Source organism: Nerophis lumbriciformis, linkage group LG06, assembly GCF_033978685.3.
Source record: "Nerophis lumbriciformis linkage group LG06, RoL_Nlum_v2.1, whole genome shotgun sequence".
NCBI classification, from domain to species: Eukaryota; Metazoa; Chordata; class Actinopteri; order Syngnathiformes; family Syngnathidae; genus Nerophis; species Nerophis lumbriciformis.
In genome coordinates this window covers 37534292-37547106 of record NC_084553.2, presented here as the reverse complement: position 1 = coordinate 37547106, position 12815 = coordinate 37534292, and the positions used below count along the sequence as shown (strand labels likewise).

Below are 12815 nucleotides of genomic sequence, written 5' to 3'. Positions count from 1 at the left end.
AATGATGTAAACAGAGGGACACACAGACGTGATCCTGTCGCTGCTATAAATAGTTTGTCTGCGCTTATAATAACAATATCACCAATAATTGGTTAATATTCAATACACAAAGTGTAAATGGAACATTGTTTGTGCTTTTTGAATTGTTATTTATCGGATTTTATATGCGGAATAGTGGAGCTCCCCTTAGATCCGCTGTAAGCAGACTTTTATTTACGTTTATTTAATATTTACAATGCCTTAAAGAAAAAAAATCTTCTGTCACCATGTCTTTCCTAATAATTGTGAACAATAGGCAAATAAAAAAGTGAGGTTCCCCTTTAATTGTGTCACCATGAATCTAAAAACAAACAGAGCTCCTCCTGCATTTAGGAACCATAAGTGAATTGAATATTGCGATAACAAAAACAATTATTAAGACAAACTATAAAACTGTATACCCCTGAACAAAAAGGATGGAAGGCATTGCCATTCCATCACATATCTTGTACTCCCCTTGGTTTTGTCCTTTGTCCATTTCCTCAATTTCCTCTCTGAACAATTTGTCTTTCTGTTTGTGGCTTTCCACAAGCCCCCTTCATCTCCTTTCATTTGTCTCTTTTGTCCTTGCTTTGAGGCCAAGGAATTTATTTGTTCAACTATTATTTTTTGGACTGGTGTCGGTTTTTAGAGGTTGCATAGCGTGTTTAGTGTTTTTCTTTTTCCCTATGACCATCGACTTGACCAGAGAAAGTTTTGATTGTCAAAAGTTTTATTCTAATAGCATTTCATTTGTATATTAGTTGATGATTGGGGGATTAAATAAGTATTTCTCTCTCAGGCACTCATCAAAAGCGGACACTTTCCCATTTTAATTAAATAAACTCAATAAGTAACAATAACTTAAATAAATAAAACACTTCCTTCCGCCTGAATGCAGCTGAGATAGGCTCCAGCACCCCCCGCGACCTTGAAAGGGACAAGAAGTAGAAAATGGATGGATGGATGGACTTTAACTTATCAAACAAAAATGAATAAAACCAATTTTTGTACGGATTTTATTTGATCAAAAAGAGGAAGTCAGGATTAATGGCTACAATGAGCGTGATTTTTGGTGCACAACTTTTCGAAGTGGGATTTGAAGAATGATATTGCAAGATACTTATAAAGCATGTTCCCTGGGGTCACACACACCCGTCTGGCATTGCACCGTGCACCCCCAGAGGGGTCCGCTCCGCTTCCTGAGAAGAACTGATCTGATATGACTTGCAGAGGCGTATGTATTCCACGGCTTTCACCCAGTACCCGACTGAGCATTATTTTTTACTGATCAAACCTGTGTATGGATGACATTTTTTTTCAACCCACCTAAAAGACAAAGAGGAAGGTTACAATGTAGATTGGCCCTTTTAATCAGTGTGTTTCATGATTTTTCAGGTGGCTATTCAATAACATGACAATGAAATAATTTCAGCAATTTACTTAGCGACTGTACAATAACAACCACAAATCAATTCTGCTTGTTTTGATGAACAGGTACATTCAGGAAAGAATATTTACAATAGCAGCCATTTCTGAATCTGCAGCTGGAATCACTTAAACTGTCTTGTTGTAATGTTAAAATGCCTTTTTGTTCAGGCAGCACCGGGACCACCACCTGGGGTTCAGGTGGGGTCCTAGGCAACGGGGCTAGCAGTGTTTTGACAGCAGTAGAGCTAACGGCTGTGTATATTGTATCTGTGTGCTGGGCTTCATTAAAAGTTCTAGTTGAGCATCATAAGAAGTACTTCACTTTACTACAGTCTGATACTTTATAAGTAGCAGGCATATTACCACCTCCTTTTAAACAGACATATATTGAATGTCACTCACGTAGTTAGTACTTAGGGTTATACAAACCCCGTTTCCATATGAGTTGGGAAATTGTGTTAGATGTAAATATAAACGGAATACAATGATTTGCAAAATCATTTTCAACCCATATTCAGTTGAATATGCTACAAAGACAACATATTTGATGTTCAAACTGATAAACATTTTTTTTTTTTGCAAATAATCATTAACTTTAGAATTTGATGCCAGCGACACGTGACAAAGAAGTTGGGAAAGGTGGCAAAAAATACTGATAAAGTTGAGGAATGCTCATCAAACACTTATTTGGAACATCCCACAGGTGAACAGGCAAATTGGGAACAGGTGGGTGCCATGATTGGGTATAAAAGTATATTCCATGAAATGCTCAGTCATTCACAAACAAGGATGGGGCGAGGGTCACCACTTTGTCATCAAATGTGTGAGCAAATTGTTGAACAGTTTAAGAAAAACCTTTCTCAACCAGCAATTGCAAGGAATATAGGGATTTCACCATCTACGGTCCGTAATATCATCAAAGGGTTCAGAGAATCTGGAGAAATCACTCCACGTAAGCAGCTAAGCCCGTGACATTCCATCCCTCAGGCTGTACTGCATCAACAAGCGACATCAGTGTGTAAAGGATATCACCACATGGGCTCAGGAACACTTCAGAAACCCACTGTCAGTAACTACAGTTGGTCGCTACATATGTAAGTGCAAGTTAAAACTCTCCTATGCAAGGCAAAAACCGTTTATCAACAACACCCAGAAACGCCGCCGGCTTCCCTGGGCCTGAGCTCATCTGAGATGGACTGATACAAAGTGGAAAAGTGTTATGTGGTCTGACGAGTCCACATTTCAAATTGTTTTTGGAAACTGTGGACGTTGTCCAAAGAGGAAAAGAACCATCCGGATTGTTATAGGCACAAAGTTGAAAAGCCAGCATCTGTGATGGTATGGGGGTGTATTAGTGCCCAAGACATGGGTAACTTACACATCAGTGAAGGCGCCATTAATGCTGAAAGGTACATACAGGTTTTGGAGCAACAGATGTTGCCATCCAAGCAACGTTACCATGGACGCCCCTGCTTATTTCACCAAGACAATGCCAAGCCACGTGTTACATCAACGTGGCTTCATAGTAAAAGAGTGCGGGTACTAGTCTGGCCTGCCTGTAGTCCAGACCTGTCTCCCATTGAAAATGTGTGGTGCATTATGAAGCCTAAAATACCACAACGTTTACTAAGTGTTGTTAAAAGGAAAGGCCATGTAACACAGTGGTGAACATGCTCTTTCCCAACTACTTTGGCACGTGTTGCAGCCATGAAATTCTAAGTTAATTATTATTTGCAAAAAAAAAAATAAGTTTATGAGTTTGAACATTCAATATATTGTCTTTGTAGTGCATTCAAATGAATATGGGTTGAAAATGATTTGTAAATCATTGTATTCCGTTTTTAGTTACATCTAACACAATTTCCCAACTCATATGGAAACAGGGTTTGTATAAGCAATGATTACAACTTACTGATTCCGATTTATATTAATACAGATTATGTTTGCTTTTGATTAATTTTGAAACACAGTAGAGGGGTCGAGCATTGGTAGCATGTTTTTTTATCTTTACTGAGCAAATGTACAAACCACCCATCATAATGACAACAAAACATAAATATTTTAAGAAATATTTTTAAAATTGGTTAAAACCTAAACATGGTGTTAATACTGTAACACCAATGTCATAATTTTTGCACATTATTGTGTGTTTGTGTGAGCTAACTCTTCTACAATATTTCTAAAACGCTGCACACACCAAGAAAATGTCAAAACATGCACCCCCACTGTGGCACATGGGGCTATTCTTGTTAAACCACAAAGTTTGACCCCATCAAACCCTAACCGGTTTGACATGACATTTTTCACACAGCGCAATGAGCTCTACAAAACACACTCTGTAACTTCAGGTTGTTTATTCAAATGATGACAGAATTTAGCAAGCTAGCAAGCACATGCCTGTAAAATTTGAGCAAGACTGGTTCAAATACATGGTCGCCATCAAACACAACGTTCAGGCAGGGACACAGGCGCAAGGCTTACTCAACTTTGTTGAGAATATCTTTATTAGATGTTACATGTTGCATATTGTTGAGTATTGTTATTGAAATACCAACACATACCATTTAAAGCGGCGTGAATGAATAAATATGTATCACCTAAATATGTATCATTCACTTTAGTATGTCTCAAATTTTTTCTGTCATGACTTCCTGGGGGACGTCATTTCCGCAACCCCCCTGAATCAAATTACTATTGAGAACTTGATAGTATGTATCTTTTTATCCGTACAACACTGTGTGTGTGTGTATATATGCCATTGCAGACGACTTGTCTTTTTTTCATTCCTGTTACAAACGTCTCCATCTTTTCGCCTATTTTTGACCTGTACACATGTTCCTCTACTACTGGGTAATAGTAGTAAGTGCACATGTGTTCTTGTGTACTTACTACGCCTACTGAGTAGTAGTAGTAAGTACACATGTGTTCCTGTGTCTTTACAACTACTACTCGGTAGGAGTAGTAAGTACACGTCTTCCTGTGTACTTTCTACTCCTAATGGGTAGTACAGGGGTGCTCACACTTTTTTCTGCAGGCGAGCTACTTTTCAATTGATCAAGTCGTGGGGATCTACCTCATTCATATATATATATAATTTATATTTACTTATTTATGAAATATATGTTTTTGTTAAAGGGGAACATTATCACAATTTCAGAATTGTTAAAACCATTAAAAATCATTTCCCAGTGGCTTATTATATTTTTCAAAGTTTTTTTCAAAATTGTACCCATCACGCAATATCCCTAAAAAAAGCTTCAAAGTGCCTGATTTTAACCACCCGTCCATTTTCCTGTGACGTCACATAGTGAAGCCAACACAAACAAACATGGCGAAAAGAACTGCAAGCTATAGCGACATTAGCTCGATTCAGACTCGGATTTCAGCGGCTTAAGCGATTCAACAGATTATGAATGTATTGAAACGGATGGTTGTAGTGTGGAGGCAGGTAGCGAAAACGAAATTGAAGAAGAAACTGAAGCTATTGAGCCATATCGGTTTGAACCGTATGCAAGCGAGACCGACGAAAACGACACGACAGCCAGCGACACGAGAGAAAGCGAGGACGAATTCGGCGATCGCCTTCTAACCAACGATTGGTATGTGTTTGTTTGGCATTAAAGGAAACTAACAACTATAAACTAGGTTTACAGCATATGAAATACATTTGGCAACAACATGCACTTTGAGAGTGCAGACAGCCCAATTTTCATCAATTAATATATTCTGTAAACATACCCTCATCCGCGCTCTTTTCCTGAAAGCTGATCTGTCCAGTTTTGGAGTTGATGTCAGCAGGCTAGGGAAGCTAGGGTCGATAGCTCGCTCGTCTGCGGGAACAAACTGCCGCCATTGCTTGCCGTGCTAGCAAGGTCCTTTGTCCCTGAATTGCTCACACACTCCGGCAGATTCAATGGGGGTCTGGCGGCAGATTTCTTTGACTTTATCAATGGAAATGCATCTGCTTTGAGTGTTGTTGTTTTTAACGATATCCTCCTGTCCACTGATTCTGGTAAATATGTTGTCCTGGTGCTTTTAGATCTGTCTGCTGCGTTCGACACCGTCGACCACGCCACCTTAATCACTCGTCTTGAGAACTGTGTGGGCATTAAGGGCGTCGCCCTCAACTGGTTCCGGTCGTACCTAACCGACAGGAGTTTTTGTGTAAAAGTAGACAGTTTTATGTCGTCCACAGCTCCTTTACCACATGGGGTCCCCCAGGGCTCAATCCTTGCCCCAATTTTATTTGCGCTTTACCTTCTCCCCCTTGGTTCTATTTTTAGGAAGTACAGTATTGCATTTCATTTTTATGCCGATGATTGCCAGATTTATTTTCCCATGGCACAAAATAACATGGTTCAACGTCTTATTGACTGCCTGCACGACATCAAAGTTTGGCTTTCAGCTAACTTCCTGAGCCTAAATGAAGATAAAACAGAAGTTATGTTGTTCGGTCCAAGTCGCTCTCCCTCCCCCAACGTTGACCTCGGCACTCTGACCCCGTATCTCAGCGACTCTGTCACAAACCTGGGGGTAAAGTTTGACTCAGATTTTAAATTCGAAAAACAAATCAGCAGCGTCGTTCAAAAAAGCTTTTATCAATTACGCCAAATAGCGAAAGTGAAACCGCTTCTATCAAGACATGATCTTGAGAAATTAATCCACGCTTTTATCTCGACTCGTCTTGATTATTGTAATGCCCTGTATGTTGGCATTAGCCAGGCCTCCCTCGCCCGCCTGCAGCTCGTGCAGAACTCTGCTGCTCGTCTGCTAACACAGACCCGCAGACGTGAGCACATCACCCCTATTTTAGCGTCCCTTCACTGGCTCCTGTGCGTTACCGAATACATTTTAAACTCCTTTTATTTGTTTTTAAATGTCTAAACAACCTCGCGCCAACCTATCTCTCCGACCTCCTTCAGCCTTACTGCCCCACCCGATCCATAAGATCAGCCGATCAGCTGCTGTTGACGGTCCCTGACACAAGGCTGAAGCTTAGAGGTGACAGAGCTTTCGCCGTTGCTGCTCCCAAGCTCTGGAACGACCTACCCCTGAGTGTTAGACAAGCCTCCTCTCTTCCTGTTTTTAAATCTCTCTTAAAAACATACTTTTATTCCATGGCTTTTAACACTGAGTGATATCCATCCTGCAATGGTGCCCCATAATACACCTGCTGTGATCTTGTTTTTATGTTTTTATGTTTTTATTAATTCTATTTTAATTATTTATTTTTTATCGTGTTCTGTTTGTGTTGTGTTGTGTTTGCTCGGTACTCGTTTTATCTTTTAACCTGCTCATTGTACAGCACTTTGGCTACCCCTGTGGTAAATTTTAAATGTGCTCTATAAATAAAGTTGATTTGATTTGATTTGATTTGTTGCAGGATATCCACACATTCTTGCCATCTCTGTCGTAGCATAGCTTTCGTCGGTAAAGTGTGCGTAACAAACGTCCAATTTCTTGCCACTTTCGCATCTTTGGGCCACTGGTGCAACTTGAATCCGTCCCTGTTCGTGTTGTTACACCCTTCGACAACACACCGACGAGGCATGATGTCTCCAAGGTACAGAAAACAGTCGAAAAAACGGAAAATAACAGAGCTGATTTGACTCGGTGTTTGAGAAAATGGCGGATTGCTTCCCGATGTGACGTCACGTTGTGACGTCATCGCTCCGAGAGCGAATATTAGAAAGGCGTTTAATTCGCCAAAATTCACCCATTTAGAGTTCGGAAATCGGTTAAAAAAATATATGGTCTTTTTTCTGCAACATCAAGGTATATATTGACGCTTACATAGGTCTGGTGATAATGTTCCACTTTAACAAGTTAAAGGTGTTTAATGATAATGCAAGCATGTTTAACACATATAGTTAATATTGTTAATAAATTAAAGGTGTTTAATGATTTTAAAGTTTTTAAACGACTGAAAAATGTCCTCTCCTCACGTCTGTTCTTTCATGGGCAGTACTGTTAATTGCTCTTCTTTTGTAGTGACATCACTAAACACCATACGAATGAAAATGCACATCTGGGCTGTGTCACTCACGTCCGTAGATTCGTCCAACTGCAGTGAGAAATACTCGCAATCTCTGATGTCCGTCCAAAGTTGCTGGATCCTCAGCCATGGCTTCACATCGCCGTGTAATTGTACATCTTGACAGCTGGAGAGCCTTGATCGAAGATAATATTTCTGCCTTTTTTTTAAAGTCTCGGAACAATGAGTCAGCTGCTTCAACGAATTCCTCCTTTACCATCTCTCCGTCTTGGAAGGACTTCTTGTTATTAACGATGATGTGACTCACCTGGAACGATGCTTCGGCAGCGACTTTCGCTTTTGAAGTTTGTTGTGTGAAAAATGACTGCTGTCCGGACAACTGGGATTTCAGTTCCTTCACCTTTCTCTTTCTCAGCTCGCTTTTCAGCGTGAAGTCGGTGTCGTATTTTCCATGAATAGTCCGAAAATGCCGCTCCACATTTCCCTTCTTTGGTATTGCGATGGCAGACTGGCAGATGAGGCAAACGCACTTCGAAAATGTCATCGTGAAAAAAAAAGTCCTCCTCCCATTCCGTATGAAAGTGATACGTTTTTGTCTTCTTACTTGGGCCAGCTCCCCAACTCATTTTTATACCCTTAAGAGAAAAAAACCGAGGGCTGAAAATTGGCGGTAACTCGCTGACGAGCTTGTTAGTTTTGCTGCTTTGAGCGCCGTTGTTTGCGCATGCGCAGTGACCTAAGTGTCAGAAAAACGCAGATGTCATCTGACTGGCTGCCCTGTTTATCAATCAAAAGACGGGATGGATGATAAGCTGGCGTCAATTTTTATTATTTTTTTAATGTATGCAAATGTTTAATTTTTTTAAATTTTTTAATGTAATTTGATCTACCAATACTACCTTTGCGATCGACTGGTAGATTGCGATCGACGTATTGAGCACCCCTGGGGTAGAACATGTATCCTGTCGATTGGATTGCAGTACTGCTGCCACCTCGCTACAGATTTGTGTATCGTTCTAACATAAATACTAGATTGAAGACAACATATTAAAAATATCTCCTCCTGCTTGTGACCCCTCAGGGTGTCCCGATCCTCGATTTGAGAAACGCTGCAGTAAAGTATGCAACAATCTGTCAGTTCATTTCATAGTGTAAGATGGAGAGTCCATGTTTCCCCTCCAACCTTGGTTGTAGTCTGATTAATTTTCAATATTTAACACTCTGTATTGCATTGCCCTAAATTAGATAATGGTCCCCACTAAGATGGCCGCCAGGTCACTTACAATGGCTGCTACATCGTGTTGACATATTTATTTAGTCCGAGGGTGTGTGTGGATATTTTTGAACACATAGTCCACTAATAAAATAAAGTTTTTCAAGAAAGAAAGTAATCATCACTACTGACAGTAACAGTTAGTTAACTCCAGCCCCCAGCTAAGAGCAGAATGCTCCATGTAATTAAGGTCGGAATGCCAAATGCTCAGTGTTTGCCCGTGTTGCATTATGGGCAATCTCTGCAGACATCTTACCTTTGCTATTTTGCATTTAAAAGTTAGATTGGCAGAAGAATGAACAATTACACAATCAGCTTATCAGCGAGATACATATTATCGCATATACCATATTGTATCATTTTGTTGAACTGAAGGACCCTGTCTTTCATTAATTCGATAAAAAGTTTGATACACACAGCAGCAAGGGCAAAAATGTGTCGAGTCATTAAATCAAGCTTCCGCTGTGCTAAAAACCTAGCCTCTGGGAACATGTTTGTCTAAAACCAGTGAAGTGAGCATTATAGTCTTTGATAATGCAAGCATCTTGATACAGCTCGTGTTGAGCTACATCACCTGATATTATGCAGGTGTAACGCCGTGCACACATAAACCATGCATGTTCTCTGTGAAATTCTGTGAAATGACTACTTGTCCTAATAGCAATGCTTACAAGCACTGATTTATTTGAATGAAAGAGTCCTTTACTCCCTTCGAAACAGTTTCTCTCTACGTGGATTTAATTAGCTTTAATGCAGTTTGTGTTTAGTTGTTTATATAACCTTGATATTACCTTCAATCCCTGATAGAATCGAGTTTAGTCCCAACACAATAAAACATTTTTCATTTACTGTATACTAATCAGGCTCCATTACCCAGGCAGGTCGATAAACTATTTATCTCATTCAGCTTCATCCCTCTCACTTATTATTATCAATACATAGTTAAGCCATTTTTCCTATATGAACCCTCCCCACATCGTTCAATTGTCACCTCTAAATTCATTTTGAGAAGACCGTGACAGATCCCATTAAGCCTACAACTCACTTTTCCGTACTAGATAATCGATTTGAAGCTTTTTTTTAAAACAATTTTATTGAATATTTTACTGTGAACTTCTTAAATTACTATTTATGTGTGTTCATGTAAGGGGTGTCTAACATCTATCAGCAGCATGTAAACGTTTTGAGAAAAATACATTACTATTTCAATTACTTTTGCAATGAAGGGGGCAGCAGGAGGTCTAATCCTAAAAGCTGGTGAAAGCAGAAAAGAGCTGTTCTTGGGGTTACCTGATCTCAAACCAGCAGGGGTGCTAATGGTTAGGATTGGGGTTTCACCACAATACTTTCAAACAAGCTTGTCCAAATAATGTGTTTTGTAATTCCGAGTTTTTAGCTTTTCATCCTGCTGTGTTTAAAAATAATTCTGAAAATGTATTTGTGTTTTCCTGTAGGTTGTCAGGGTTCATGCTGCCTTCTCCAATAGTCAGCAGTGGATCTATATTGGCCTTGTGGTTTACCACCGATTTCGCCGTGAGTGCACAGGGCTTCAAAGCTGTATATGAAGGTAAGGTCATGATTTAAACTGTGCAAATCGTAGTCAAGTTGTTGTGCTTGCAAACCAAGTGGAAATTAGTCAAAGCAAAATGTTCCCTCTCGGCAGATAACGATGATCACTCTTGATTGAGTTGTGTTAAAGTTGCAGTTTCCACAATTATATACCATACCTGTCAACCTTCCCATTTTTGCCGGGAAATCCAGTTTGTTGTCCTTCTTTCCGTGTCTTCCTGGTCTCAGTATCTTCCTGAATTTTGATCTCTGTGAAAAAAGAATCTGTGCCAGTGCCGCCGTTTGACTCAAGCCTCTGCAACACTCGCTCGTGACAGCAGTGTAGCGAGTTGCATGTTACGTGTGTCAATCAAGTCAACAACCCAAGAGAGATGGATGCACATGAAGACGTGGGAGAATACATTTCCGGCAAAAATCCAAAATGTGTGTAAATATCTTGGCAAAAAGGAGACTTATTAGATTTACCAAAAAAAAGAAGAAGTAGCTGGTCACACTCCCTCTTACTTTGTGTAAGTTTGATGAAGAAATGTGACCCAGCTTGAAAAATATCTCAACCATAAGCGCCATGAAAGAGCCTGGAATTGTGGTTTTATTTTCATTTTTACAATATAACAGGTTTTGCTCACTAGGAAGCCTCATCACGTGATATTGTCACATGATATGAAGCATGTTAACAACGATATTTGTCAGAGTAAATCAATCAAAGTTTATTTGTATAGCACCTCACAGGATCACAATGGTGCACAAAGTGCTTTACAGGACAAATAAGTAAAGTAGTATAAGTTATGAATAAAACTACGCATATTAAAACAGTAAAAAAATATATATATATATAAACCCTTTATGTCTACAAACACTAATGGCAATTGTTTGTTAAAAGCCGGTTTAAACAAATGTGTTTTTAGTTGAGATGCAGTGGTTAGTGACATTATGTTAGGATGCAAGGGACAGGGGTTCAAGCCCTATCATGATCCATTTTTATTTATTTATTTATCGATTTATTGGCAATTTGTGGTTAAAAATGAAAATCCCTAATTTTTACCTATTTTACGTGATATTTCTCATATTTTGCAATGCAAATGCTGACAGGTATGCATTTACTATAACATATTATAGCTGGAAAGGGCAAAACTAGTAGAACACTGACATCAAAGCAATGTCAACGTACTGTATATAAATAATTATATAGACTCTCGATAAAAACTTAATGTCGGAACAATTACATACCGTATTTTACGGACTATAAGGCACCCTAAATTCCTTTTATTTTCTCAAAAATCAACTGTGGGCGTTATAACCAGGCATGACATATATATGTATTAGTTCTGGCTGTGCTTTTTTTGGTTGTGGTACATGGTGTAATGATAAGTGTGACCAGTAATTGTCAGTCACACACAAGCGATACGCGTGGACTGCAGGTTGACGCCTGTTCAATACATGATGCAAGCAAGTACCGGTAAGCAAGCAAGACTAAAACTTTAATGTTTCATTGAGAATATAGAACATTACACACGGCCCTCTAAAATATGCCAAAATGTTTTAGTATGACATTGGTAAGTCAAAAGGCCGCACTGCTTGATGGATTGTTGAAGCATTACGGCTACCATAGTCAGACGTACTGTGCTTTAGCATACAGATATTAGGAGTCGTATTATCTGGCGTTTTGTTTCAAATTAATATGTAAAACCAACTTTTCTTACCTATTGGTACCTGCTTTGGGTATTTGGAATCTGTGTAAGTCCCAAAAATGTGTGCGCATCCGCCATTGTAGTCCACGCCTTAGTCAATTAGCTCCTTCACTTTTTCTATCCTCTTGTTGTTGTGGGTCATTCATCGTCCGCTGTTGCTATTTCTAATATAATGTAGCGTATAGTTCTAACTTGCATCTGTCAGCAGAATCGTTGTGGATGCGCTAAAAACTACATTAAAATATGACGGGGAGAAGACGCTGTCGAAGTAGAGTCATAGAAATAAGACCACACACAAAATGGCGCATCCTAAAGAGAGAGTCATAAAGCAGCTTGAAAATGGTCTGTAAAACATAATCTTTGCAACATTTTGACCCAACAACCACCTTTACATGTTATGTAGACCACGAGGAAGTTTTCAAATGTTATTATTATTATTAGCCTTTATCTAACCAGGTAAAATCCCATTAAGATCAAAGATCTCTTTTCCAAGAGAGACCTGGCCAAGAGGGCAGCAGCAAGGTTACATTAAAAACAGTAAACAAATACATAAAACATCACATTTACAATATTAAAACTTGCTCACATGACAGACACGTGCATACAGACAAGGTAGACTGCAGTCCTTTCACAGAAGCTTTAAACTCATTCAACGTAACTAGGGTTTAAAGTTTAATATTTGATTGTAGGTTATTCGTAACCTACAATTAAATGTAGAAAAACTGATCATAATATGACCCCTTTAATGCGCCTTACAATGTGGTGCACCTTTTGTAAGAAAATATACATGTTTATTGACGCTGCGTCTTATAATCCAGTGCACTTTATGGTTCATAAAGTA

General features: G+C 39.2%; 1 protein-coding gene across 1 annotated transcript in view; it reads left to right on the top strand.

Annotated features, from left to right (window-relative positions):
• Nucleotides 1-12815, top strand: part of csmd1a (CUB and Sushi multiple domains 1a) — a 1090750-nt gene that overhangs the window by 364947 nt on the left and 712988 nt on the right. The window contains exon 3 of the mRNA XM_061964242.1: nt 10172-10284. Coding sequence (XP_061820226.1) covers nt 10172-10284 — 113 coding nt within the window. The remainder of the gene's footprint in view (nt 1-10171; nt 10285-12815) is intronic.